This window comes from Arvicola amphibius, chromosome 10, assembly GCF_903992535.2.
Source record: "Arvicola amphibius chromosome 10, mArvAmp1.2, whole genome shotgun sequence".
Taxonomy (NCBI): Eukaryota; Metazoa; Chordata; class Mammalia; order Rodentia; family Cricetidae; genus Arvicola; species Arvicola amphibius.
The window spans coordinates 76785502-76810968 of record NC_052056.1 but is presented as its reverse complement, the minus strand read 5'-3'; the positions used below and the strand labels follow the sequence as shown (position 1 = coordinate 76810968).

The 25467-nt window shown below is 46.2% G+C and overlaps 1 protein-coding gene across 10 annotated transcripts in view; it reads right to left on the bottom strand.

The window, feature by feature from the left end:
• Positions 1 to 25467, bottom strand: part of Med15 (mediator complex subunit 15) — a 63433-nt gene that overhangs the window by 17684 nt on the left and 20282 nt on the right. For 9 of the 10 annotated variants that reach the window (XM_038344356.1, XM_038344358.1, XM_038344357.1 and 6 more), the window contains 7 exons: positions 24561 to 24648; positions 13615 to 13666; positions 10981 to 11010; positions 8905 to 9117; positions 5125 to 5375; positions 3033 to 3356; positions 1391 to 1519 (listed from right to left, as the gene is read on the bottom strand). In XM_038344356.1, the coding sequence (XP_038200284.1) occupies positions 1391 to 1519; positions 3033 to 3356; positions 5125 to 5375; positions 8905 to 9117; positions 10981 to 11010; positions 13615 to 13666; positions 24561 to 24638 (1077 nt within the window). In that variant the 5' untranslated portion in view covers positions 24639 to 24648. The remainder of the gene's footprint in view (positions 1 to 1390; positions 1520 to 3032; positions 3357 to 5124; positions 5376 to 8904; positions 9118 to 10980; positions 11011 to 13614; positions 13667 to 24560; positions 24649 to 25467) is intronic. The other variant, XM_038344361.1, reaches the window with a different exon arrangement.

The window sequence follows — 25467 nt, the reverse complement described above, 5'->3', positions numbered from 1 at the left end:
CAGCAAGCAATCTGAACAGGCCCACACCAGTGGCATCTATTGTCCTGTCATGGCTATTTGCTGTCCAATGCTGAGAGATGGATGAAACAGGACAACTTCCATTTCTTACTCAGCCAAGCCAGCACTGCAGAGGTTCATAGCTTCTGAGTCCCAGGTCAATGGAGAGAAGGTCAGAAGGCAACCAGAGAAATGGTTTCCAGGAGCAGGGCAGGTGCTGTGTCACTACTGTGCTGACTCTCAGACGTACCTCCTCTGCATAGTGCATCAAAAGGAAGGAGCCACCAGAAGCCTCAGACACAGTAGGGATGGCAAATGGACTATATCCCTACAGGTGCTCAGATTCCCCAAGACACACACACAAAGTCCATGGAGTTTTCACACAAGGTCACGTAAATCTGAGTGTAGATAGCACAAGAACCTTGGACCCGCTCACTTGGTGCAGCGCTAAGAGCGGATAACTACACATGTCTCCTTGGTACCCCAGCTGGAACCCTGAGGATCAGAAGGGCTGTCAGTAAGCACTCCTCCACACTGTAAAATGATGTTGGGCACATTCAAAAGCTGTCATCTATCTGGACACTGAGCTCACCTGGCTCATAAACCTCAGCGCAGGCCTTGGGAGGGGACACGGTGTAGTCATGGCACTTCCGATGGACAGGACCCAGCAAGAGCCCTGCCAGAGCTCCTAGCTAAGTCCCAAGTCAGGACTCTCCATGCGCTCACTGGATGGAAGAATTGTGGTCAGCACAAAGACAAAGCAGATATTTGAGACAAATCACAGGGACCCTGGATGTCCAATTCCTCAGACACCAAGAAAAGCTAGCTCAGGCCTCCTGCATGCTGTCACCCCACTGACATACGATGTGTGGTGAATGTGTATGAACTGTCTGTGATAGGGACACTGTAAACATTTCCTCACACAGCACAAACCCCTGAGGGCGGCAAGCCCAGAATCTCTCTCCCTGCTCCTGCTGACCACTTTCCTGTCAGTTTCTAAAGAGCTGCCCTCCCTCCCAGACAGCCGTGCTCAGAGGCCCCAGTAGAAGCTGAAAGAGGATGAAACCCTGAAGCTTTCCTTTCTAAAGCATCTCCTTCAAGCGTTACAAAGGAAGGAAGATGAAGGTATCCAAAGGAACATAGAAACAGCACACACCAGGCAATGAGCAGGTTCTAGCAAGTACCAAGCATGGACAGCCATTCTGAGGGCCTCAAGGTATCTGTGTGTGTGTGTGTGTATGTGTGTGTGTGTCCAAGGGATAGAAGATTGCTAGACTTTACCATCTGAGCCTCCAATCCAACCAGAACTCTCATCACAGAACTTTATGCAAACGCAGGCATGCACCACCACCTGCTAGTGACTAAAGAAACCCTGGGCTCCCATGGCCCTCACCTGGACGCCGGGAGCTACCATCTGGGCAGCCTGTGCTGTCTGCACTGCCGCCTGCTGTTGCACCTGGGGCTGCACCTGCTGCACCTGGGGCTGCACCTGCGGCTGCTGGACCACCATCGGAGCACGGACCTTGAAGGAGGAAGGAAAAGGCAACTTGGAACCTGCACAGAGAGCAGAGCACCCACCACCTGTGTGGGAGGCTTAAGAATGGAACTTTCAGAGCTGCTGAGATGGCTGCCTGTTGCCGAGCCTGACGACCTCAGTTTGAGCCCCAGGACCCACATGGTAGGAGAGAACTGACTCCTGAAAAGTCCTCTGACAACTTCAAAAGTGTCTACATTTGAACTGTGGCACCACAGGAAACCCTGTCTCCCCCTCCCCAATTTTAAAACAAGAAGCCTCCTCTTGGGATGAGGGATGGGACTGCAATGACACCGTAAGCTATGAGGCCACCTTACGATCTGTTGCCTGATCACACAGGGTAGAAAGAAATATCCCACACCAGACTGCCTATGAGTTGGCCGAGCCAAGTATCACCTCCCCAGTTCTGGCAAGAAACAAGACAGCCCTCCCATGCACACCAACCACAAGCACAAACTAAGCAACAACTTCCAAAGCTGAGCACACAGCCTGGCCTACTCAGCCCGTAGGAGTGACACTGAGAGCCCAGACTCCATGAAGGAAAGTAGGCTGGCCAGCTGCAGATGGCTTAGCTAGAGAGATGACCTTGGGTGATGGAAGACAGGAAACGCTACCATGTGGAGAGATACAACTACACATACAGGACAGGTCCTGCATGGACAGATGTACATTGGGGGCTTCCCCTTAGGTCTCCAAGCTACCCGGCCTAATTCTAGTAGGCATCCTGTCAAGGAGTACAAAGTTCTGGTCCCAAAAGCCTGGTTCCAAGTAATATGTGAGTGACCGAACTTGCAACTCCCAACCCTCCTAGCCGACTCTTCTTTACCCTGACATTCAAGCTCAGGTAAGATATCTGTCTCGATGTCACTTATGAATCACAGGTAGAAAAGGTCACAAAACCCAAGGGAGCAGAAAAGATGCTCGAATTGTTTCTTTTCATGGCAACTAGTTTTGGTGGCAATAGTCTGTTTTTGGTAAATGCTGTGAGCTTTACTTTCTATCAATATGCACAGTGAAGCAGGAAATAAGTAAGTTTTATATGAATACTTGTCTCAGAAGTACGGCAATGATGAGGCTAAAAGGGCTGGGGCTGGAGCTTGCAGTAGACCACATTTAGTTTGCACGAAGCTCCCAGGTTCAACTTCCGGCACCAACAGAAAAACAAATCCACAGCTGATGGACAAGGCATATCCTCCCACATGGTGAGATTACCTCCTAATCTAATCATGTGTACCAGACATGCCACAGACACTGCTGAAATCAGCCATGTAGTTTAGAAGATGTGACAGCCTGAAGTATATAAAAACAGCTCTAGGACACGCCCCCCTCACCTCCATGTGCTACGGAGCTGGATAAGAAGACAAATAGGAAAAGCTGCCTGAAGCCAGTGCAGAAAGGACACACTACCTACATCCACAGGGTCTAACAAACTGCTGATCACACACAACACCATAAGAGATGCAGCTGCTATGCCACAGGCCTTACTCAAAGAGGTACTCACAAATTTCAGCTGCTGTTGGGCAGCATACAGCATTTGTCCAGGGAGGGCTTGTGCTTGTGACACCAAAGGTTGGCTTTGTGACTGTGGTGGGAGTTGTGGTGGTTGGTTCTGAGCAACTGGGGACTGCTGGGCCTGAGGTGGTGGCTGGTGATGCTGTGGATGATGCATCTGTTGCAGCTGCTGGGGTAGGGCCTGAGAAGGGGGAGGCTGTGGCTGCTGCATTGGTGGCTGCTGCATTGGTGGTTGGGCCTGCAAAGCTTGCTGCTGTTGTTGCTGCTGCTGCAGCTGCAATTGTGCCATCCTCTGCAGTTGCTGCTGTTGAATCTGAGAACAAAATAATAACACTCGGTTACCACAATAGCCCCTGGAGTGCTAGCCTTGACCGCACAAAGCTTGGGACAAGTGAAATGGGCACAGCCTCCAAAAGACCTGCCTGCATGGCCTCTCCTAATGGGAAGGGATGCGTGTCAAAGTGAGGACTCAGAGCCCTTTAGGCCAACAGTAGTTGTTTTAGACACTAAGAACAAACCAAATTTGTTCTTGTGCCCTGGCCACTAAAGGATGGTTCACAACTAGCATGACTCAAGTGAGACAGGTTCAAGGAAGGTCCAGGAAAAAGTAATTAAGAGTAGGTACAGTCCCATAGCAGGCAGGCTGGAAGTTCAGGCAACTGCAGACACTTGTACCTCTCCAGACAGGCTCTGTCTCCTGGAATGGTCAGCAGTGGTCAGCAGTCTGACCTTCATGAGGATGGCTATAAGGAACACAGGCAAGGCTAAAGACATAAAGTCAACATTGGGAAGAGAGATTCCAAAGCTAGAGCATGTTAGAAGAATGAGGAAACCTCCTTGGGCTTTCCTCCCTCAACCAACACTTGCTAAGAAAATGGATGGGAACACGTCTAGGCTCTGACTGCAAACCACTTCTGATCAGCAGCACTTCAGGGTGACATACCGCTGCCCTGCAGGACACTAGCTAACGATTTTGATTCTGCACCCAAACACTAAGAAACAAAACAGGTATTGTATGTATCCACGGGGCACAGCAGAGCCAGCCCTGAGGGTGTGAAGAGCAGAACACACATACAGACACACAGTCCTTCATCTCACCTGGGCAAAATGGTAGAGCTGACCCCGGTGGCTGTGAGTGTGGGTAAGTCAGACATGAGGACCTGGGAGCAGGAGAACTGGCCCCCCTCCCTGCTGTAAGCTGCACTGGGTGAGCTAGCTGAAGCAGTGCTGGAGAGCTCGCCTGGGTAGTGATGATGAGGGAAAGCTGGCATGCTGACCAACCCAGCTACCACCCAGGACTAGAATCAAGGCTGTGAGTTGGTCCAACATCCACTTCATCTATGAGCTGCTGGAGCATGTGAAAGTGATGAACCTACATATCCAGAACAGCAGGATCTCCATGACACTGGACAACAACAGGATATCCAAGAGGAGCCCCAGTGAGAGCCCATCATCAGTGGTGTAGCAGAAGCCAGAGGTCTCAAGCCAGACCAATGACTCTAAAGACTCCTAGCAATGAACACTTGCAAGTAAAGATGAATGGACCAAAGGGTACACTGTGTGATTCAATGGGCCACACTATAGTTTCCACAAGAGTCTTCTTTTTTGTTATTATTTGTTATGTTTGGTCTTTGTTTTTTTTCTTTTAAACATTGTTGGGGGGGTAGGTTACAAGGGCAGAGTGAGGACGCAAGTGGACGGGAAAATAAGTGGGATCAGAATGCATGATTTGAAATCCACTCAATAAAAGTTAAAAGAATTTTTAAAAAAAGAAAAAAAAAAAGAAAAGAAAAAGAAATGTGCCAACAGCATCCTGAGTTTGGAGTGTCTGCCTCCCTTCTTTCTTCTGGTAGCTCATATGCACTGCTATAGACCCTGGTACAAACAGCAGGTCCATGGTACAGAATCAAGATCCATGGGAGAGGCCTTTCTCCTGAGCTAGGATCTACTTTTCCCACCTGTAGAAAGGCCCACGGAGGAGGACTAGTGTAGCTGTGCACCAAATACCTTGGATGACACTTGTTCCCAGGCTCAAGGACTACAGCGCTAAGGCCCAGGAGAGTGACAAGGGAAATTGGTACCTGTTGTTGCTGGCTTTGGTGATGCAACTTAATCAGGTGTTGCTGCTGCTGCTGGAGATGCTGCTGTTGTTGCACTACTGCTTGGAACTGTTGCTGCATGGCATTCTGTTGTGCCTGGAATTGCTGTTGCTGCTGCTGCTGCTGTTGCTGCTGCTGTTGCAGTGCTGCCTGCTGTTGCTGGAACTGCTGCTGTTGCTGCTGTTGCTGCTGCTGTTGCTGCTGCAATGCCACTTGCTGGAGCTGCAGCTGAGCTGGAGAGGGCATCTAGACTTAGGCTGTGCCGCCCTGAAGGTGTCCCAGAGCAACATGACAAGGAAGGAAGCAATAGCCACTGCCTACTGATAAAGCTGCCTCTGGCATAAGATTCCCTGGAACTGGAGCTACAGGTTACTAACCACCATGTGGGGCTGGGAACTGAATCTAGGTCCTCTACAAGAGCACCCAGTGCTCCTAATCACTGAGCTATCTTTCCCATTCCCATCTGATTAAACGTAAAGAACTGTCTCACGCTCTCATCTGAAACCCACGAGGGACTGTTTCTCCATCACTAGCACCACTGTCACGATTCCTTTAGCCACTGCTGGTAGGTACGAGAACTTTTAAAGACATCTTGTGTTACAGACTTCTAAGTTTGATACCCAGAAAACATGTGTACAACCACAATGCTCTGAAAATAATGAGGCTTACTTCATGGTTATTTTCATAAACATTTTTTCTATCCTGTGTTTACATTAAGTTATTCATTATGTTGTAGTCATTCAAATCTTTTCTAATATATGGCTCAGTGGTTAAAACATATGTTCCTTCTGTTAAGGATACAGTTCACTTCCCAGCATCCACATAGCACCTCACAACCACCAATAATTTCACTTGAAGGATATTTAATGGCCTCTTCTGGTTTTCACACAAATATATATGCAGACAAAACACTTAAACAGATAAATAAAATAAAATAAAATAAAATAAAAAATATATTTTCTAATGAACCTGTTTTTGTCTGTTTAACTAGCCATTACTAACAGGACTAATACATCCTTACCATTTATTTTCATTTTTCTGCGTCTTACACTACGGGTATGTCTCTTAAAATGTAATAGAAATCACATTCCATCTTTTATAGAAAAACTTGGGGATGGAGAGATGGTTTAACAGCTAAGAAAACTCAGCTGCTCTTCCAGAGGACTCAGATTCAATTCCTACCACCTGTGGTGGGCAGCTCACAACTGCCTATAACTTCACTTCCAGGGGGATCCAATGCTTTTTTCTGGCCTCTGTGGGTGGACACGGACGAACACACACATGCTCCCTACCCCCAAGAGCAAAGCTTAGTTCATTTCATTATGACTAACATACTCTCACCTCATTTTGTCTCTTTTCTCCTCCGCTTTTCTCTGTAAGCTGAAAGTACAGGACATGCACACTGGACAGGAGGCAACTGAGCTACATTCAGGTACATACAGGTAACACTGAGCTATATCCCAAGCCCTTGTCTCTCATTTTTCTAAACATTTGTTTTTGTTGTTGTTGTTTCAAAGATTTAAGTTGTGTGTGCAGGGAGGTGTACATAAATGCAAGTATTTGCAGAAGACAGAGGCACTAGATCCCCTGGGACTGGAGTTATAGTTTTAAGTCAATCCATATGGGTGTTGGGAACTGAACCTGGGTCTCTACAAGAGCAGTACATGTTTTTAAAAGCTGAACCATCCTTCCAGTCTCTACTTTTGTGAACTGCAAAAGTCTTTTGGATAACTGTACTGGACTTTATACATTGTTTGGGTTGTTTATTGCTTTGTTTTTTATTCCATTTTTCCTATTGCTTTGAAATTTATAACTTATTTCCACTGTCTTATGAACGATTTTCAACTTATTACATATAGTTAAAAGTATAAGGTTTGCTAATATACTTCCTAAATTTTTTACACTGATTTAATAGGGGGCACATGCATACCATGGCACACATGTGAAGGTCAGAGGACACATGGTAGAAGAAAGTTCTCTCCAAAATGTGGATTCTGAGAATTAACCTCAGGTCACCAGTTCTTACCAGCATTTTAACTTCTTTCCCAAATCCCCACCAGCAGCAGCGGCGCCAGGGACTGAGCCAGGGCCTGAGGACTTCAGGGAGGTTTTCTACTGCTAAGAGTATCCGCAGCTTCTATTTTTGGTACAACTTCTGACCCAGGCTGTGCCCTCTTAGGGACACTGGTTGAAGACCTGAACCGGGCTAAATGACATAGGAGTGCCTGCAGAAGGCATGAGGAAGACAGAACAGAAGGCCACCGGCACCTACTTCAGGTGAACCCAGGAGGCAAGGGCAAGGCAGAGGGCACAGCAGGATGTATAAGCGGAGAACCACTTCAGCCTTCAACTAGAGCCATCCAGCTGAAGATCAGCCCCTGGAAGCTGAAAACAGGGTGTAGGCCAACAGCAGACAGGAGAGACGGTATGCATAGGATACCACAGCCTCTCCACTGAATGTCTGAAAAATAATTTATCTAAGACCAATTCTTAGGCGTGGACCACAAGACAAACTACAAATCACAAAAGCATTCCAATCCCAGCATTCTAAACCAATCTCTTACTGTAAAAGAGCAAGTAATAGCCAGGAATGAGGGCACAAGCTTAAAAGCTCAGCAGCACTCAGGAGGCAGAAGCAGTGGGCACTGGTACTGAGCAAGTTCAAGGCCACCTGGTTTACATGGCAAGTTCCAGGCCAGCCAAGACTATAGAGTGACACTTTGTCTCAAACAAACAAACCTACCAATGCAGTTGACCGTAACCTTAGTCCCAGCCAGGGTAACTGCAGGTAGGACAACCTACAGAAAGGTGTGAGGAGGGCAAACACCTCCTTTAAGAGCGGGGATCCCAATGGAAGAATGAATGACTGCAATGCACAGCCAAAACTGACCACAGGATAAAAGTAGGGGTAGATACCATACCCACAACCTCAAGGCACACCTGGAGGCACACGGTGCAAAGAGTATCACTTATTTGTGTCCACAAATCTCAACAGACAGTTCTTATATTTCACTAATAAAACACAAGCTTTAGCCAGGCAGTGATGGCGGACACCTTTAATCCCAGCGCTCGGGAGGCAGAGGCAGGCGGATCTCTGTGAGTTTGAAGCCAGCCTGGTCTACAGAGCGAGTTCTAGAACAGGCTCCAAAATTACAGAGAAACCCTGTTTCAGAAAACAAAAACAAAACAAACAAACAAACAAAAAAACCCCACAAGCCTTGCCAGGCAGTGGTGGCACACACCTTTAATCCCACCACTTGAGGGACAGAGACAGGTGAATCTCTGAATTCAATGCCAGCCTAGTCTACAGACAGTGTTCCGGGACAGCCAGGGCTATACAGAGGGGCCCTGTCTTGAAAAACCAAACCAGCCAGGCGGTGGTGGCACACGCCTTTAATCTCAGCACTCAGGAGACAGAGGCAGGTGAATCTCTGTGAGTTTGAGGGAAGGGAGGGGAGGGGAGGGGAGGGGAGGGGAGGAGAGGAGAGGAGAGAGAAAAGAGAAAAAACAAAACAAAACAAAAACCTAACCCATCAACCAAACATACCACAAACCTCCAGCAAGTCTCTCCCTCTCCTCACAGCCCCGGCTAGGAGGCCCAGCATTACTCACTCTTCTAGGCTCAGAGAAGGGTTGTGTTTTCCTGTGTACCCCAATATCCAGGACATAGAGAGCTATCTGGTACTCCTTGACACTTTTCCCAATAACACCTTAACCACAGAACAGCCTGAAGTGCCCCCTGCCAAGGAGTATAGTACTCACTCTGTGGAGTTGCTGTAGATACCACAGCCATGCCATGAGGGGCCATCCCAGAGGTTCCAGGGGGTGGCTGCCCAGAGAGGGACATTGGCTGTCCCATGGCGCCAAGGCCACCCATCCCGCCTAGGGACTGTCCTGGGCCCCGAGGAGGCATGCCAATGCCAGTTGCTCCTGAAGTGGGTCCGCCAGTAAGGCTCTGCAGTGCATTCATGGGGTCTGTGGGCACAAGAACACAGTCTGAGGAAAGCAACGCAAACTGGGCAGTCTCACAGGTGAATGGCTTCTGGGCATGGATTCCCTCCCTCCTATGTGTTTGACTAATTCAAATTCCCAAGCAGGTAGGAGCCTGAAATTCCCCCAAATTCCCAGGGGACAAGACTCTGGGTACTGACCAGGGAACATACTCCATGTATCACCCCAGCCTGTGTCAGTGTCCTAACGCTGGGTTACAATGGAGCTTGTGATGCACACAGCTTCACGTCAGGCCAACTAGCGACCAGACCCTTCTTCGCTGTCCAGCCCTCCTATGGGGTAAGCCCACAGCAGACTTCCAGAGACACCAAAGTATGAAGCTCTTCTTCCCAGCAGGCAGGGAACATGGCGGCTAGGTTAAAGAAGCAAAGGGCACTGGCAGGTACTCCCTAGGGCGAGCACAAGTAGGCTGGCATACCAATGCCCTGGTTTTTGCAGCCAAATCTTTATAGAACGCCACTCCAACACAGACCTGAGGTCAGGAGCAGTATATCAGAACAAGTAAAGGAATATGAGAGAGCTCCACAGAGTGCTGAGGGGCAACGCCATGCCCACTAAGCCTCAGGACACTAGGTGTAGTAGGTCAGTGAGCAATGCCACAATCAAGGACAAGCAGCCAGATGTCATCATCACAGTAGTGTAAACTCACAGGAGACAACTGCCTTTAGACAGGCATCACCTGGCTGGTCATCTGGCCACAGAATTGGATAGTGCCCAATGAGCCTACACTACAGTGATTCAACACTACAGAGGCCATATGTACTTGGCCAGCCCTGGGCTGTGGGCAGGAGAACTATTCAGGCAGACACTTACAGCTCCAGGCCTAGGGTAAGCCTCACAGGCAGGCTGCAGTGCTAGTGTACACTTTTTTGGTAGTAGTGGTGGTGGTGGTTCTGCAGACGGAGCTTAGCACCTTCCACATGCTACACAAGCACTCTTCCACAGAACCTCATTCCCTTTTCTGACAGGCTGAAGATCAGCTGGCCAGAGTGGATCTGAAAATCCCATGATGACAGCTCAGAAGACAAAGTCCAGGGTTCAATTCAATGGACACAATTTTCCTTAGATGATAAACTTTGAAATTAAAATAAAAAGATTTCTTTTTCTTTCTTTTTTTTTTTTTTTTTTTTGGTTTTTCGAGACAGGGTTTCCCTGTAGTTTCTAGAGCCTGTCCTGGATCTAGCTCTTGTAGACCAGGCTGGCCTCTGCCTCCCGAGTGCTGGGATTAAAGGCGTGCGCCACCACCGCCCGGCTAATAAAAAGATTTCTGAACTCACAAATAAGTTTGTAACTTAAAGTGAATAAGCTGGGCGGTGGTGGCGCACGCCTTTAATCCCAGCACTCGGGAGGCAGAAGCTGGCAGATCTCTGTGAATTTGGGGCCAGCCTGGTCTACATATAGTTCCAGGACAGCCACGGCTACAAAGAGAGAACCTGTCTCAAAAACATGCCCCCACACCCGAAAGAGAAAGAAACAGAGGAAGTGAATTTCCACAGCTATTATCTGTGACATATTACTATGGGTTATTACACTAATATGCCACAATACAATGGTTCTTCTAGGTAATGTATCAAAGCCTTCTAAGTTTTTATGCTCTTTCTGCTAAACAAAACAAGATGGAAAAGCATTGGGGTAACTTCAGTGTACAAAAAAGCAAGGGGTGGAGAAGAGGCTGGGACACAGCTCTAGTCAGTGGCCACTCCACCTGAGATCTTTTCAATGTTCCAGTCCAGTAAGCAATTGACCCACACACAAGACATGCACCCTCTTATTCCTGCCACCCAAAACTGGAGGTTGGGAAAACTGAACTTTAAAAGGAGAACTTACCACTGACAGAAGCTTGTGATTTCTTGTTATCTACAGAGAAACACAAACACAAAACCCCAATGTAAACAGTTTTGCATAAATGCACATTTCCCAGGATAGGTCAGTTCTGCGGGTGTCTGACCAGGGTCATTTGCTAAAACTGAACTGACCATGCATACAAACAAGGCCAATAGAACCTGGAGCCTCAATTCCAAGGAGCTGCTGGTATTCTAGTAACTAGGGAGGAGATGCCTACCCCCAGCAATGCTGCACACAAAGAGAGTCTTGGCATAGAGGGGTCAAAGAAACTTGGGGGTCTATCTCAGTGAACTACCCCCAAGGCTAGCACACCATAAGCTGAGAGACTCTGGGCCTTTACTTTCTTCCATGTCCAAAGTCTTGGCTCCGATGTTGAATTACAGCAGGAGTGACAGGAAGGAACCCATGTTGGGGCTAAAAGAACAGTGCTGAGGGCTGGAGAGATGGGTCAGAGGGTAAGAGCACTGCCTGCTCTTCCAGAGGTCCTGAGTTCAATTCCCAGCACCCACATGGTGGCTCACAACCATCTGTACTGAGATCTGGTGCCCTCCTCTGGCCTGCAGGCATACATCGAGGCAGAGTGTTGTATACATAATAAATAAATAAATCTTTAAAAAAAAAATGAACAGTGCTGAGAATTCGAGCATCTCCATTTTCTCGGTGAAGAAACCAAGTCTACCTGACATTGCTCACAGCTGGGAATCTTGTCTGCCACACCCAGCCCCTATGAAAGGAGTGCCCTAACCATTGGTGGTCCAGAACTTCCTGCTTAGTCCCTCCATGTGAGTATGTGGGCTGTGTACATCCCAGGCCATCATCCTAAAGAGCTGGGCATGGAAATCCAGGCCAGGATACACAGCTGCCTACTCTCCAGTCTTTCTCTTTTCCCATAGTTCCACCCAATACCCCAAAGAAAGTAAGATCGGAAAAGTCTACCTTGCTGGTCATTCTGGTAAAAAACTTAGTGTGGAATTGGGCTGGAGAGACGGTTCAATGGTTATGCTGGCTAGTTTTATGCCATTCTAACACAGGCAAATATATACTGCTTTTCGAGACAGGGTTTCTCTGTATAGCCCTACCTGTCCTGGAACTCACTCTGTAGATCAGGCTGGCCTTGAACTCACAGAGAACTGCCTGCCTTTGCCTCCCAGGTACAGGGATTAAATGCCAAGAATGCACTACTCTGGCAGAGGACAGGAGTTTGGTTCCTAATACCCACATCTAGCAGCTCACAACTGCCTGTAACTCGAGCTCCAGGGGACCTAATGCCTCTGGGCTCCATGGGTACCTGCACTCACATGTGCATAGCCACACACAGACTCTCTCTCTCTCTCTCTCTCTCTCTCTCTCTCTCTCTCTCTCTCTCTCTCTCTCTCTCTCTCTCTCTCACACACACACACACACACACACACACAATTTAATAATCTTTTTTTAAAAGTTAGTGTGGAGGGGCTGGAGAGATGGCTCAGAGGTTAAGAGCACTGCCTGTTCTTCCAAAGGTCCTGAGTTCAATTCCCAGCAACCACATGGTGGCTCACAACCATCTGTAATGGGGTCTGGTGCCCTCTTCTGGCCTGCAGGCATACACACAGACAAAATATTGTATACATAATAAATAAATAAATAAATATTTTTTAAAAAGTTAGTGTGGAGTAGTAGGGCATGGAAGTACACACTTTTAACCCCAGCACTCAGAAGGCAGACACATCTCTAAGTTCAAGGCCAGCCTGGTCTATAGAGTGAGTTTCAGGACAGCCAGGGTTACACAGAGAAACCCTGTATTGGGGGGGAAACGTCAGTATGAAGTTATTATCACTAAGCACTGGAATTCACAATGTCCTCCCTTGCTCTCAGTGACCTGATGCTAAAAGCTGCGACTGCCACTACAACCTACATTTTGTCCCCAACCCAAGTGGGGTGGGGGATTTGGATGGGCCCATCAAGACAAGCTTGTCTAGAGCTTATACAACTGTCAGCTGGAACTCAGTGTTTACCATTTACCAGCCTGGTGCCGGTCACAGGCTGCGGCCATCCTGGAGCACTTGGTATGCCTCTGCCTAACACAAAGGTGCCAAGAATCTTGCCCCTGGAAGTTATGACAACTCACATCTGAAATGTTGGGGAGCTGCTCACCAGGCTAACACCACAACAATCCCCTCTGAATCAGAAGGGATAAGAGTTGAGGTAAGGGGACCCTCAGCACAGCAAGGAGAAGGAGCAAGGACTTTGGGAACTGACTTCAAAAAATTCAGTCTCAGAAACACACAGTTCAGGCCTCCCTAGGGTTAGCAAAATCAACTTTTCTGGGATAAAATCCCCTTACAAAGTAAACTGCTCACTTAAGAATTACCCAGAGATAAATGCAGAAGTCATAAAAAGGAGTGAGAACAGCAGCCCACTTTACATCACTTTGAGATCAACATTTCTAAGTCAAAATCCACATGTTTGAGGCTGAGACCTAGGAGGGTGGAGAGTCCAGAAGTAGTGAGGAACTTCCCAGAAAAATGCAATGTTCTCATTCAGGTGCTAAGGCCTACCTGAGAGTTCCTACTACACAGCCACAAAACAGGCCCCTCAAAGAACCACAATTACCCCAAAATATGAACTCTTACTTACGAATATCTCTGAAATGGATAATGAGCCGGGCCACAAGAGAAAGGTATTCATCCTAAAAGTAAAAACAAGAAGTACTTTAATCCCCATGGAGAAACAAAGGCATGGGATTCACCCTTGCCACCTCTTGGTGGCCCAGCCACCCAGCTGAGCTTCTTCCTACAAGTCTTGACCTCCTGGACTGCCTGAGATGGCCACAGCCACTCACCCCACTTGGCTTCCTCTGGAATCCATCTCTCATAGGGAGGCCGTCAGCGACTTCCCCTCAGAGGTACAAAGTAAGAAGGGCGTAGGGAGCTTCCACCCAATGAAGAGAACTCGGCTAGGAAGCCCGCAGAAAGTCTATTCTTATCACAGAGCAATCAATGTGAGTCTGTGTGGTGTCCCAGGACTTGGCCCAAGGTCACAAGGTTTGCACTATCGGTAAATTAGTACTTTTGCTTTTTGTGACAACACTGTGGTGACCTTTCCCCTGCTGGTGAGACAGGTATTTACACATAAATCTGCATGAGTATTTCAAAAGAAAGATATGGTCCTTCCTTCTTCTCCAAAGCCTTTCCAGGATGACTGAGGATGCTCTTCTGATAGTTGAACAGATGAGAGAAAGAGCAAAGCCCCTATCAAATATGACGGCTGACGGCTACTGCTTGCACAGGTCTTTCTTCTATGCTGTCCTGTTTCTCCATATATATATATGGAGAGAGAGAGAGAGAGAGAGAGAGAGAGAGAGAGAGAGAGAGAGAGAGAGCGAGCAGGTGGAGTCAGGGAGATGCCATGTAGCTGCCAGAGGAGGAGACGCAGGACACCCAGTGGGGCTTGCCTTCCACTGACTGTCTTCTGTATCTAAGGCACTCCTGGGTTTTCTAGGGAAATAACTACTAGGAGTCTACACTGAAGTATAGAACAGAGATACCTGGGTTAAAATCCCATGCCATCCATCCCTTCCTCCACTGAAGTGCCCATTCTGCTAGCATGGCAATTCAGAAGAGCAATGATGTGGGATTCCCTCTGTACGTTATGAATATGCTTTACTAGCAGTGGTTAGTAAAGAAGCTGATTTGGCCTATGGCAGAGAAGAATATATCCAGGCTGGAAGATATATATATATATATATATATATATATATATATATATATATATATGGAGAGAGAGAGAGAGAGAGAGAGAGAGAGCGAGAGCGAGAGCGAGCGAGCAGGTGGAGTCAGGGAGATGCCATGTAGCTGCCAGAGGAGGAGACGCAGGACCCTTATCAGTGGTGATATACAGATTAATAGAATGGGTTGATTTAAGACATAAGAGCTAGCTAGAAAGGTTCCTAAGCTGCTGGCCAAGTAGTGTTGTAATTAATATAATTTCTGTGTGATTATTCGGGTCTCGGCAGCTGGGAAACAAACATGTAGCCTCCATCTACAGAGCAAAGCCCTCAGTTCTGCTGTTTGCATGAGTTGTTTTCCCAAGTTATCCTGGAACTGACAAGGTAACAAAAGACAGAAGATAAACATGGGCTGAACAGCTGTTATCTCATGAATTTCCAGGATCCAATTAGCATTGTTTCCCCACTAAAGGAATCAGTATAGAGTAAGATGAAGGGGAAGCTGGGGGAAACCTGTCACCAAGGGGCGGGGTCAGACAGAGGAAAGAATGCACAGCTGGAAGAGGAAAATTAAAGGTTCTGTCAACACACCCCTTTCCAATGCCCAGTCAATTTCTGACTGAAAGACAATCTGCCAAGGGTGAACGAAAGCCCCACAGTTAACCATCTGTTATCTAAAGTATAGTCATGTGGTGAGTGGGGACCAGGGATGTTAGAAGCTGAAGAACCAGGAATGGAAATGAGATGGCCAAGGTCCAGTGGAAGAGAACTGTATGTGACTTTCTGTTAAAGGCCTGGACTGTTTTCTCTTATGATCTTTAAAACAGTTTAGCAAGTTTTTTCTACTACCATGAAAGACATGACTGGAAGAAGCAGATTCCAGAAGGAATGGCCTATGTTTACTGAGACCTAAGACACAGCAGACCAAGCACAGGAGTATGTCCCCAAAGTCTTTTCCACACACAGGCTGGGACAAAAGATCCAGTGCCTGGGGCCAGGTGTTCTGACTTGTGTTGAGATGACCAGCACTACTCCTGGTTTACAGTATGACATCAAGGTCCAATTCAGCTCTATAGACCAGGACAGCGGGATGGGGACAGAGCATATTCTATATATCTCCCAAAGACTGGCCATCTAGGAACATGTTGGAGTATGGGGAACTGCCAAGGAGACTTTTCACAAAAGACTTCAGCTACTGTCATTGCACCCTTGACCCCAAGGCTTGGTTGCCTTTTGTTCCTTAGCTGCTCACCTTCAGTGGTGGGCACTGGTGGCTGAACTGACCTTCCCACAGGTGTGCGTATTCCCAGCCTTTCGTCTCCAAAGTCCTCTAAAACATCTAGGATGACTGAGAAAAGAGGCTGAAGGGTAGATAACTGCCTTTATCTATCTATCCCTTCTGCCCTGCTCATCATCACAATTTCATGTGTCCGGGCTGCATCCAAGGCAGTTTATGAGACTATAAACAACAACCCCATAACTAGTACCAGGTCTAGGTATAAAGACTCCATGTATTAATGCCCTTAATACTCTTTCCCACCGATTGATATAAAGATGACTATCACTGGCTAGTTTACAGAGAAATGATGAGAAGCTCAGGAGCAGCTGGGGACATAGCTTGGCAGCAGAGGATGTGTGAGGCCTGAGCTCATGCATGAATACCCCCCCACACACACACATGACAGGAAAGTGTGGGTGTCAGCCTCACAGGCTTTCAAATACTCAGTCCTGCCAAAAGAATAAACAGCAGCAGCCTAGAATGGGCTCCCACAAGAAATGAGACGGGAAACGCCAATATTACCCACTACTCTGCACCGCATGCTACCTTTTGTAAAAGACCCAAGGAGTCTGAATACAGCCACTTAAATCTGCAGAAGAAATGCTAAAGGTTAGAATAATCACAGAAAGTATCAAATATCAGGAACCAGGCAGGAAATGGCCCTGTACAAACATCCCGTGCTACTGGTATGCACTCAGAAAATGTGTCAAGCTTTCACAACCGAGAAAATGAAAAAAATCAAAAGAAAATCTCAAAACTCAACAAAACCAAATGAGTATCAAGTTGTTGGCAGAATACTATAGGAAAAAGGGATCTTTTAAGTGGTCATTTTCTGATAGAGAAGAAAAAAAAAGAAACAAAACCTCAAAACTACATCAGTTCTCATGAAGAATATGGACACAGGGAAAGCTGCAAAAGAATCTTAAATTTAACAGTGACCATACTTGGTCACTATGGAGATTATCTGCCAACAATATGAGAAGCCAAGGTACTCATACATAACATGCATGGTTCCAGATGAAATTTGCTTTCAAACAACTCTGTAAGGTTAATCTCAGTTCATCAGAAGGAAATGGTAGAGCTTTATTCATTATCTCAAAAACATGCTGTTTCATAGTTCTGTTCACAAAAGACACAAAGCATAAGGCAGGGCAGGATAGTGAGTTCAAGACCAGTCTGGGCTACAAAGTGAGACCCTGTCCAAAAAGACGGTGGGGGGGGAGGGGGAGAAAGGCAGGCAGCAACAAAACTAGCCAACTACAAACACGTGTTACCCTTCAAGAGAAAGGAAAGCCCTAAGAGAGAGGCATGGGACTCAGAGACCAAAGTCTCTGCATCTGCAATCATTTATCACACCAGCCACAGGACACTAGTGATTCACCATCAGTTGCCAATTATGAATGCCTTAGCAAAATGCATACAAAATGCAGTTCTTTGTGACTGCTCAACTTCATATACAGAATGTCTACCATATTATTAAGACTCACTTTGTAGTCGCATGAACAGTTCACACTTTATATGGCCAAACAGTACTTACTGCTAGATATGGACACATTCTGTTTATCTACCCACCAGTTAATAGGCATCTGAACTGTCTCTACTTTGGGCTTTGAGAGAAGTTATGACTTTAGTTTCTGTACGGGTGTTTTGCCTCGTGTATGTCTGTGCATCATTTGCATAGCGTGACCAAAGAGGCCAGAAATGGGCACCGGAAGCTCTAGAACTGGAGTTACCACTGTTGTGGGCCAACATATGGCTGCTGGGAATTGAACCTGGATCCTCTGGAAGAGCAGTCAGTGCTCATGACCACTGAGCCATTTCTCCACCCCCTCCACTTCTGGCTTTTATAAATGATAATATGGACATACTGGTACAAGTTTTTATCTGGATGTTTTCATTTATGTTAAATAACACCTATGAAAATATACATGGAGCATGCCTTTGTTCTTCAAGCAGTCACTATATTGTTCTTTACAGAAGGGCACCATTTACATTCCCCCTCCCCCCAGCAATGTAAGGGCTCTGATTTCTCTACATTTTGTAAACATTGCTTCTTGTCTTTTCTGTTTTATTTTTAGATGGGAGTCTTCTATGATCTCAAGTGATCCTCATGCTCCAGGTCCCAAGTAATAGGAACAGGTACAACATCACTACCAGTTGGAATTTTTTTTTAATCATAGCCATCATAACATGTATGAACTGGTATCTCACTGCAGTTTGGATTTGTTCTGTTGTTTTTGAGGCAGGATCTCACTATCTCACTACGTCTGACTGGCCTGAACTTGTGACACTCAATCTTCCTGTCTCAGTCTCCCAAGTGCTAGGGTTACAACAGTACGTCCACATCTCACAGTGTTTATTTTTTAATTTATTTCACCTATTATTTATGAATGTGTGTGTGATATGTATGTGGGCACTTAGTGTCACTGCACATGTGTGAAGGCCAGAGGGCAACTTTCACGAGTTGATTCTTTCTTGCGTTTACAGCTGAGTCACCTCACCAGCCTTAATCATTAGCAGCGTTGAATCTTCTCATGTGAATATTGGTCATTGTATACCTTCTTTTGCAGAACACCTATTCAAATTCTTTGCCTATTCTTATAAAGACTAGAGAGTCAATCTTCATCAAATATTATTTGTATTTTCTGGCAATATATGTTATGCCAAGGGTGGTTTTTCATTCTCTTGATAAGTCCTATAATGCACAATAAGTTTGTATTTTAATTAACTATATATGCATGTGGGTAGACATGCTATGAACATGCAAGTAGAGGACAGAAAACAACTTGCAGAAGCTGGTTCTCTTCTACTATGTGGGTGGCAGAGAAAGAACAGAGGATCATCAGGCTTGGCGCAAGTGCCTTTGCTGCTAAGTCATCTCAGCAGCCTTAAAGGTGTGTTTTGATGGAGCAGAATTGCCTGCTTTCCTCTGATGCTTTACACTTGGAGTCACAGCTATAAAACTATTGCCTGTGGCTAGGGATGTGGCCCAATTGATAGGACAACGCAGGCCTCTACACACGCCTGGGCTCTAATCACCAGCACTGCACAGACAGAGGACGGTAACACCTGTGACCCCAGCGCTCAGAAGGAAAGTGCCTGAGGTTCAGAAGATAAGGCTAGGACACTGGACCTGGCCAGGTAGCTGGGGATGGAGTTGAAGGAAGTGACTCTCCACGAGGATGTGAAGTCATTTCTTAAGGAAATACCCTCTTTAGAGTTGGTCACAGCAGCTAAGGAACATTGGGCAGAAGGAACAACTGGACTATAGTTTATACTATATACTTGCTTAGACTGCTCAATAAACGCCCCTGACACAGAACAAAGAAAATGCACAGGCTTTTCATATTTGATGAGTATGACTTGGAATCCAGAACTGTTTGCTGTCAGCTCTATAACACTATGAAACCTAACTACAGACGTAACTAACAAATGAGATCCGTATGTGACTGCACTAATTCCTAAGAAACTACAGGAGCATGTAAGACACTGTCACCATTACTGCTGCCCTAATTAAAAACAGACATTTTGGACTTAGCTCCTTGGCAGCAGGAAGAACAGAGACCCCACCCCGATTAAAATAAGTAAATAAATAAGTCTCTTCTCCGGCTTCCACAAACATTAACCTAAGTGCCTCCCTCTAGTGCTTTCTTTGTTCCCACCTCACTTCTTTCGAAGGCTAGGATGCCGAAATTGTTTTCTCTATGCGTAACTTGTGGGCTGGGGTTAGGTGAAAATGGATTGGCTGTGTCTATGAAATTATGTGTCAAATATGAACAGTCTCAAGCAGAAAAGAGCAGATAACTAAAAAAGTAACTGATTTCCCATAAAAGACCTTTCTCATAGATAAAATGACCAAACTAGAATGATACTAGGGTGGGGATGAACTAGCCCTTTAAGGAATGAGGACTTAGAAAGCTAACTAGTATCTTCAAAAAAAAAAAAGTTGGCTAGGCAGTGGCAGCGCTCAGAAAGCAGAGGCAGGCAGGTCTCTGAGTTCGCGGGCAGTCTGGTCTACAGAGGGAGTTCCTGGACAGCCAGAGAGCTACACAGAGAGAAGCACCGTCTCAAAAAACAAAACAAAACAAAACCAAAAAACCTTTTATGTAGCACTGGAGTGGGGCTTACCTGGAAAGCGCTTAGTAGACCAGGCTGGTCTACTTCTACCCCAAGTGCTGGGATTAAAGGTCTGCACCACCATGCCCACTTTTATTATCTTCAACTTAAGCTAACAGTACATACTACAAAGAACCTAATAAATAAACTTCAAAATTATTAATTCTAAAATTACCCTCCCTTTTAAAATTGAAGAAAAGCTTCACCTAGCTTCTCTTCTAGTCCCAGCCACTTTGGGAGCTTCAGGTTGCTATTCAGATATGGCCAGTCCAGGAACCACACACACCACACACAATCAATCCCAAAAATGGCACAAAAATGGCATCAAGAAACCTTGGTCACAATGATATGAATCTCTTAAGAGGGTGGGCCCCCAGTTCCTGAGGAGCATGAGCTGTGCCTAGAAGCACAGAAGAAAGCCCTGAAGATGACGCAGGCACACAGTGCAGACGAGCCAAGTGCAGAGGCCGTCAGGGCCCTGGGGAAGCCCAAGGTGGTGAAGCCTAAGAAGCGACAGGCCAGCCGCAAACTCAGCCATCCTGCTGTCACTGCTCACCCAAGTCTGGGAAGCAGAGTAGAAGCTACATGGCCAAGGGTCATAGGCTTTGTAAACCACAGTCCAAGGTTCAAACCAAGGCAGAGGCCTCAGCACCGGCTCAGGCTCTCACAAGTGCCGAGGCCCCTGTGAGGTCCCATAGAAAAGGTTTCTGTCTGCCAGCATGAAGACAGACGGACTGGGGTGAACACCTACACACTATTTGCAGATGGTCAGAACCATATGCTGTTTTTACAAATAAACTTGAGGCAAGATCTTTTTAAAAAAATTACCTCCACTTTTGCCTCCTATTGTTATTCAAGTCCCCAAAGAAGCTATCCCATCTCTGATTTGATTTGATTTTTAATTATATGTATGTGAAGGGTGGTACACATGAGTACAGAGCCTACAGAAACCCGCAGAGGGTGCTGTCTCCTGTACCAGGATTTCCATGACTCTTGACTTTCCAATTCCTCCCCCTACCCATTCTCTTCAATGCTCCAGGAGTACAAGGGAACCTGGGCTGCCAAGGTGCCTTGGGTAGGAAGGTTTTCACTCCAATAATAGACACAGACCTACCTCCATGGGGAACAGTAGGTAAAAAGAGGGCAAATCATTAAAAAATAAAGACATTTCCAGGTGTGGTGGCACACACCTTTAATCCCAGCATGTGGGAGACAGAGGCGAGCTGGTCTCTGAGTTCCAGGACAGTCAGAAGCTTCATGGTGAGACCCTGTCTCAAAAATAAAAACAATCCACAGAATCCTGAGAGATCAGTCAGCGCTGCTCTCACGGCAGTTCTCCAGTTAGCCAGGTCTACTGCTGGAGTCAGGGATCAGAGACAGCTTCAAAAGAGACTACTAAGGCACCCCTCGTGAAAATCAACAGGCAGTAACTCAAAGACTAATGAGGAGCTGATGAACCTCTGGGCACCTCCTCTGGGATCAAGGGTTTATTCATCAGCGACTAGAAAGCTCTCTTAGGATGGCTAGTCTATGGGGTGGAAATGCAACAGCCACTGGACTCCCTGCCACTGATCACACCAAAAGGCAGAGGCAACTTCCCCATCCTGAACCTGCCGCACTGGCCTTAAACTTCCTATATACAAAGAATGTTCTAGTACGTTAGAACTAGAAGTTCCAGCTCTTCCCTCCAGGAACACAAACACAGTGACATAACAAAGTCTCAGCTATGCCACTAGTGAAGGTCACATAGTAAAAGCAACACACAATCATGAATGAAGCCGTTAATGGATCTTCCAGCCCAGCCCACCCACCCCCTAAAAAGCGGCCCCAAGAAAAGGCAGAAAGACAGACTGGCTAGACAATTCCAACCACTTCCAACTCCAGAACCACAGACCAAGGAGAACTAAAGGGTTATATATCCTTTAAGCCACTAAGTTTTAGACTGGCTTGTCATGAACTCAGATAATAAATAAAGCTGCAAAGCTGAACCAAAAAAATTACATTTTAGAAATAGAAATAGTTGATTCAATTAAATTTTTTGTTTTTGTTTTTTGAGTTTTTGGGTTTTGTTTGTTTGTTTTTGAGATAGGGTATTGCTACTGTGTAGCTCTGGCTGTCCTGGAACTCACTCTGTAGAGCAGTCTGGCCTTGAACTCACAGAGATCCACCTGCTTCTGCCTCCTTCTAAATGTTGGGATTAAAGATGTGTGCCACCATGCCTGGCTTCGATTAAGTCTTTACCGAATTTTTTTTTTTTTGTGGGGGGGAGTTCCAAGACAGGGTTTTTCTGTAGCTTTGGAGCTTGTCCTGGAACTAGCTCTTGTAGACCAGGCTGGCCTCGAACTCACAGAGATCCACCTGCCTCTGCCTGGGATTAAAGGTGTGCGCCACCACTGCCCGGCTACCAAAATTCTTTGAACTGTAGTGGATGTGAGTGCAAAGCCAGCCTGGTCTATATAGCAAGTTCCAGGACAGCAAGGAATACATAGAAAGACCATGTCTCAATATAGTTCAGTGATGGGGGGGGGGTTGCCTGACTCTCTAACAATAGCAGTACATGACAGAACAGAACAAAACAATATAGAAAATAGACCTAAACAATAAAATATCTCATCTCCCAGACAGCTATAAATTAGATGATCTATGTATCCAAATATATAAAGAGCTATTTAAAAACATCAAAAGATAAAAACAGACATCTTACCACAGAATGTTTACACATGGCTCAAAAGCACTAACCAGATGTGTAATGTCATTACTGACTAAACAAACACCAATCAGAATCACAGTACTGGTCACAAAGGGCCGTAGTAACAGAGACAACAACTGTGGGGAGTGACAGAGCCTTAAGCTGTTGCGGGACTTCACATGATGGTGTCACACGGTGTAGCTACTGTGGAAAAGCTGAACAGTGCCTATGAGTCAGAAACTCAAACCCCAAGTATGTAAGGAGTTTTCATTTCCCCAAGAGAGATGAAATAAATCTACATAAAAACTAGTATGTGAGTATGTAAAATAATGCTATTATTCAGAATAGCCCCCCAAAAATGAGAACACAAATGAAGACTAACTGATACAATAATATACAGAAAATGATGGAATATAATTAATTCAACAGAGAAAGAAATCAGGGACAGTCATGGTGGCACATGCCTTTAATTCCAGCACTCAGAAGACAGAAGCAGGACATCTCTCTTGAGGCCAGCCTAGTCTACACCATGGAATTTTGTCTTGAACTTGCAAAAACCATTGTGATCATGTTTATAAAGCAAGCTCAAATGGAAAACCCACAGCAATATGCAGGTGAGTGGCTGCCATGGCGAGGGGAAGTGGGACATGACTGCTAATGGGTACCAAGCTTCTGTAAAATATTCTAACATTACATTGCAATAACTTCACATGACTCAGGCTAAATTATATACCTCAAATGGGTGAATTTCACAGTTCCTTAGTGCAATCTCAATAATGTTTTTAAAGGAAAAACAAAATGTATATCATGCATCCACAGAGCAATCCATAAGCTTGAAATTTGTTCTTCCTTCCATACACATATGAACAAAAATACACTTCCATCTCTGCTTCAATTTCACTCCATTTCCATTATTTTGCATGATTTTTTTTAATGGATTAGTTTATTTATTCTGAGATGGTCTCACTTGTAGCCCTGGCTAGCCTAACTTGATATGAAGACCAGGCTGGCCTCAAATCCACCTGCCTCTGCCTCCTAAGTGCTAAGATTAAAGCCATGCACCACCATACCCTGCTTTAAATTAAAACTGGGGGGGGGGGGGGGGGAGTATGTAATATAAACGAGAGTGCAGGTGCCTGTGGAGGCCAATCCCATGGAGCTGGACTTTTAGGCTGCTGTGAACCATCCAACATGGGTACTGGAAACTGAACTTGAGTCCTCTTCAAGAACAGTATGGTCTCATAATGGCTGAGCCATCTTTCTTGTTTCACTTCTAATCTCCACTCCTGGGAACTAACACATTAGGAGAAGGTCACCTTAAGACCACGGTGCTGCACCAGCCTGGAAATTCTTCCAATTCCACCTGGGAAGTTTCAATCTCAACTTTACCAAACATTGCCCACCCCTCTGAGAGGAACCAAACAGAAATGGACCCTTGCGCATCAGGGATGTGTAGGCTCTGGGAACACAAAGCCAGCCTCTCCTTCCATAGGAGCAGTGGGATCCAAGGAGCTCTCTGTAGGCACCACAGGGCCCACTACATACATATGACAGGGTCAGTAATGAGGCCAGAGTCAGAAGTGGGGCCTGTAGCCTCAGTGCCCATCAAGGAGTCTCGCCTATTCCATGAACATGGGAGGTTGTGGAGTGTCAGCTGTATCCGAGATCAGCAAGCAAGCACTATAGGATCTGCACAGAGGGGTCTCAGTGTCAGCAACACTCCCCCCCTCCTGGAACTGCTCTGCTGGGGACTTTGGCCAGCAGGGTCTTACCCGGGTCTTGGCCTTCAGGAACACATGACTCTCCATATCCTTGCTAGATTTACTGTGGGCCACACCAGCTTTCCTCATGGCATCCTCACTGAAATACAAAAGAAGAGATATTTACATACACTAGCAGGTCTCCCTGCTAGACAGCTGCTGTCCAGGGGAAGCCAACCTGGCTGAATCCTGGAAAGGAATGAAGGGAGAGGCACTCAGCAGAGCAGGGGCCAGAGTTAACATGAGCAAGGGCAGGGCCAGGAGAAGAGGGAGCAGGAAGGTGATACCATAAAGAAGAGAAGCCCCTGAGCATGAAGGACAAAGGGACTGTCCCAGAGATTGCTCACAATCAGCACTGAGACCACTGTTAATTCGGTTACTGGGTGGCCAACCAGCCCCTATTTCTAGGCCTGAGTGACCTGAGCCCCAGCCCAACTCTACATTTGAGTACAGTGGGACTGCAGTTCCGGATTCCTCCCCTGCAAAATGAAGAGTCCACAGTCGTTGTTCATTCCCCCAAAGGCAAGAATCTGTGTGCAGCAATTCATGTTTGCCTGCTAGAGCCAAAGAGAGCAGCTCCAACTGCTAATGACTAAGAACAACAGAAGACAGTTCACACCAATATAAAACAGCAACAAAACATCTAGAATAATTTTATATACAGGTATAAAAGGACTATCCTAGTAAAGGTTCTACTTCACACTTTGGACCAAACAGCTCTGAGAGTGCACAAGGCCACCCTCTACCTGAACACACATAGAAAGAACAGGTAGGGGCTAGAGAGGTGGCTCAGTGGTTAAGAGCACTGGCTGCTCTTTCAGAGGCCCTGAGTGTGATTCTCAGCACCCACATGTGCCTCACAATCACCTGTAACTCCAGTTCCAGGAAATATACCTTCTTTGACCACTGAGGGCACTGC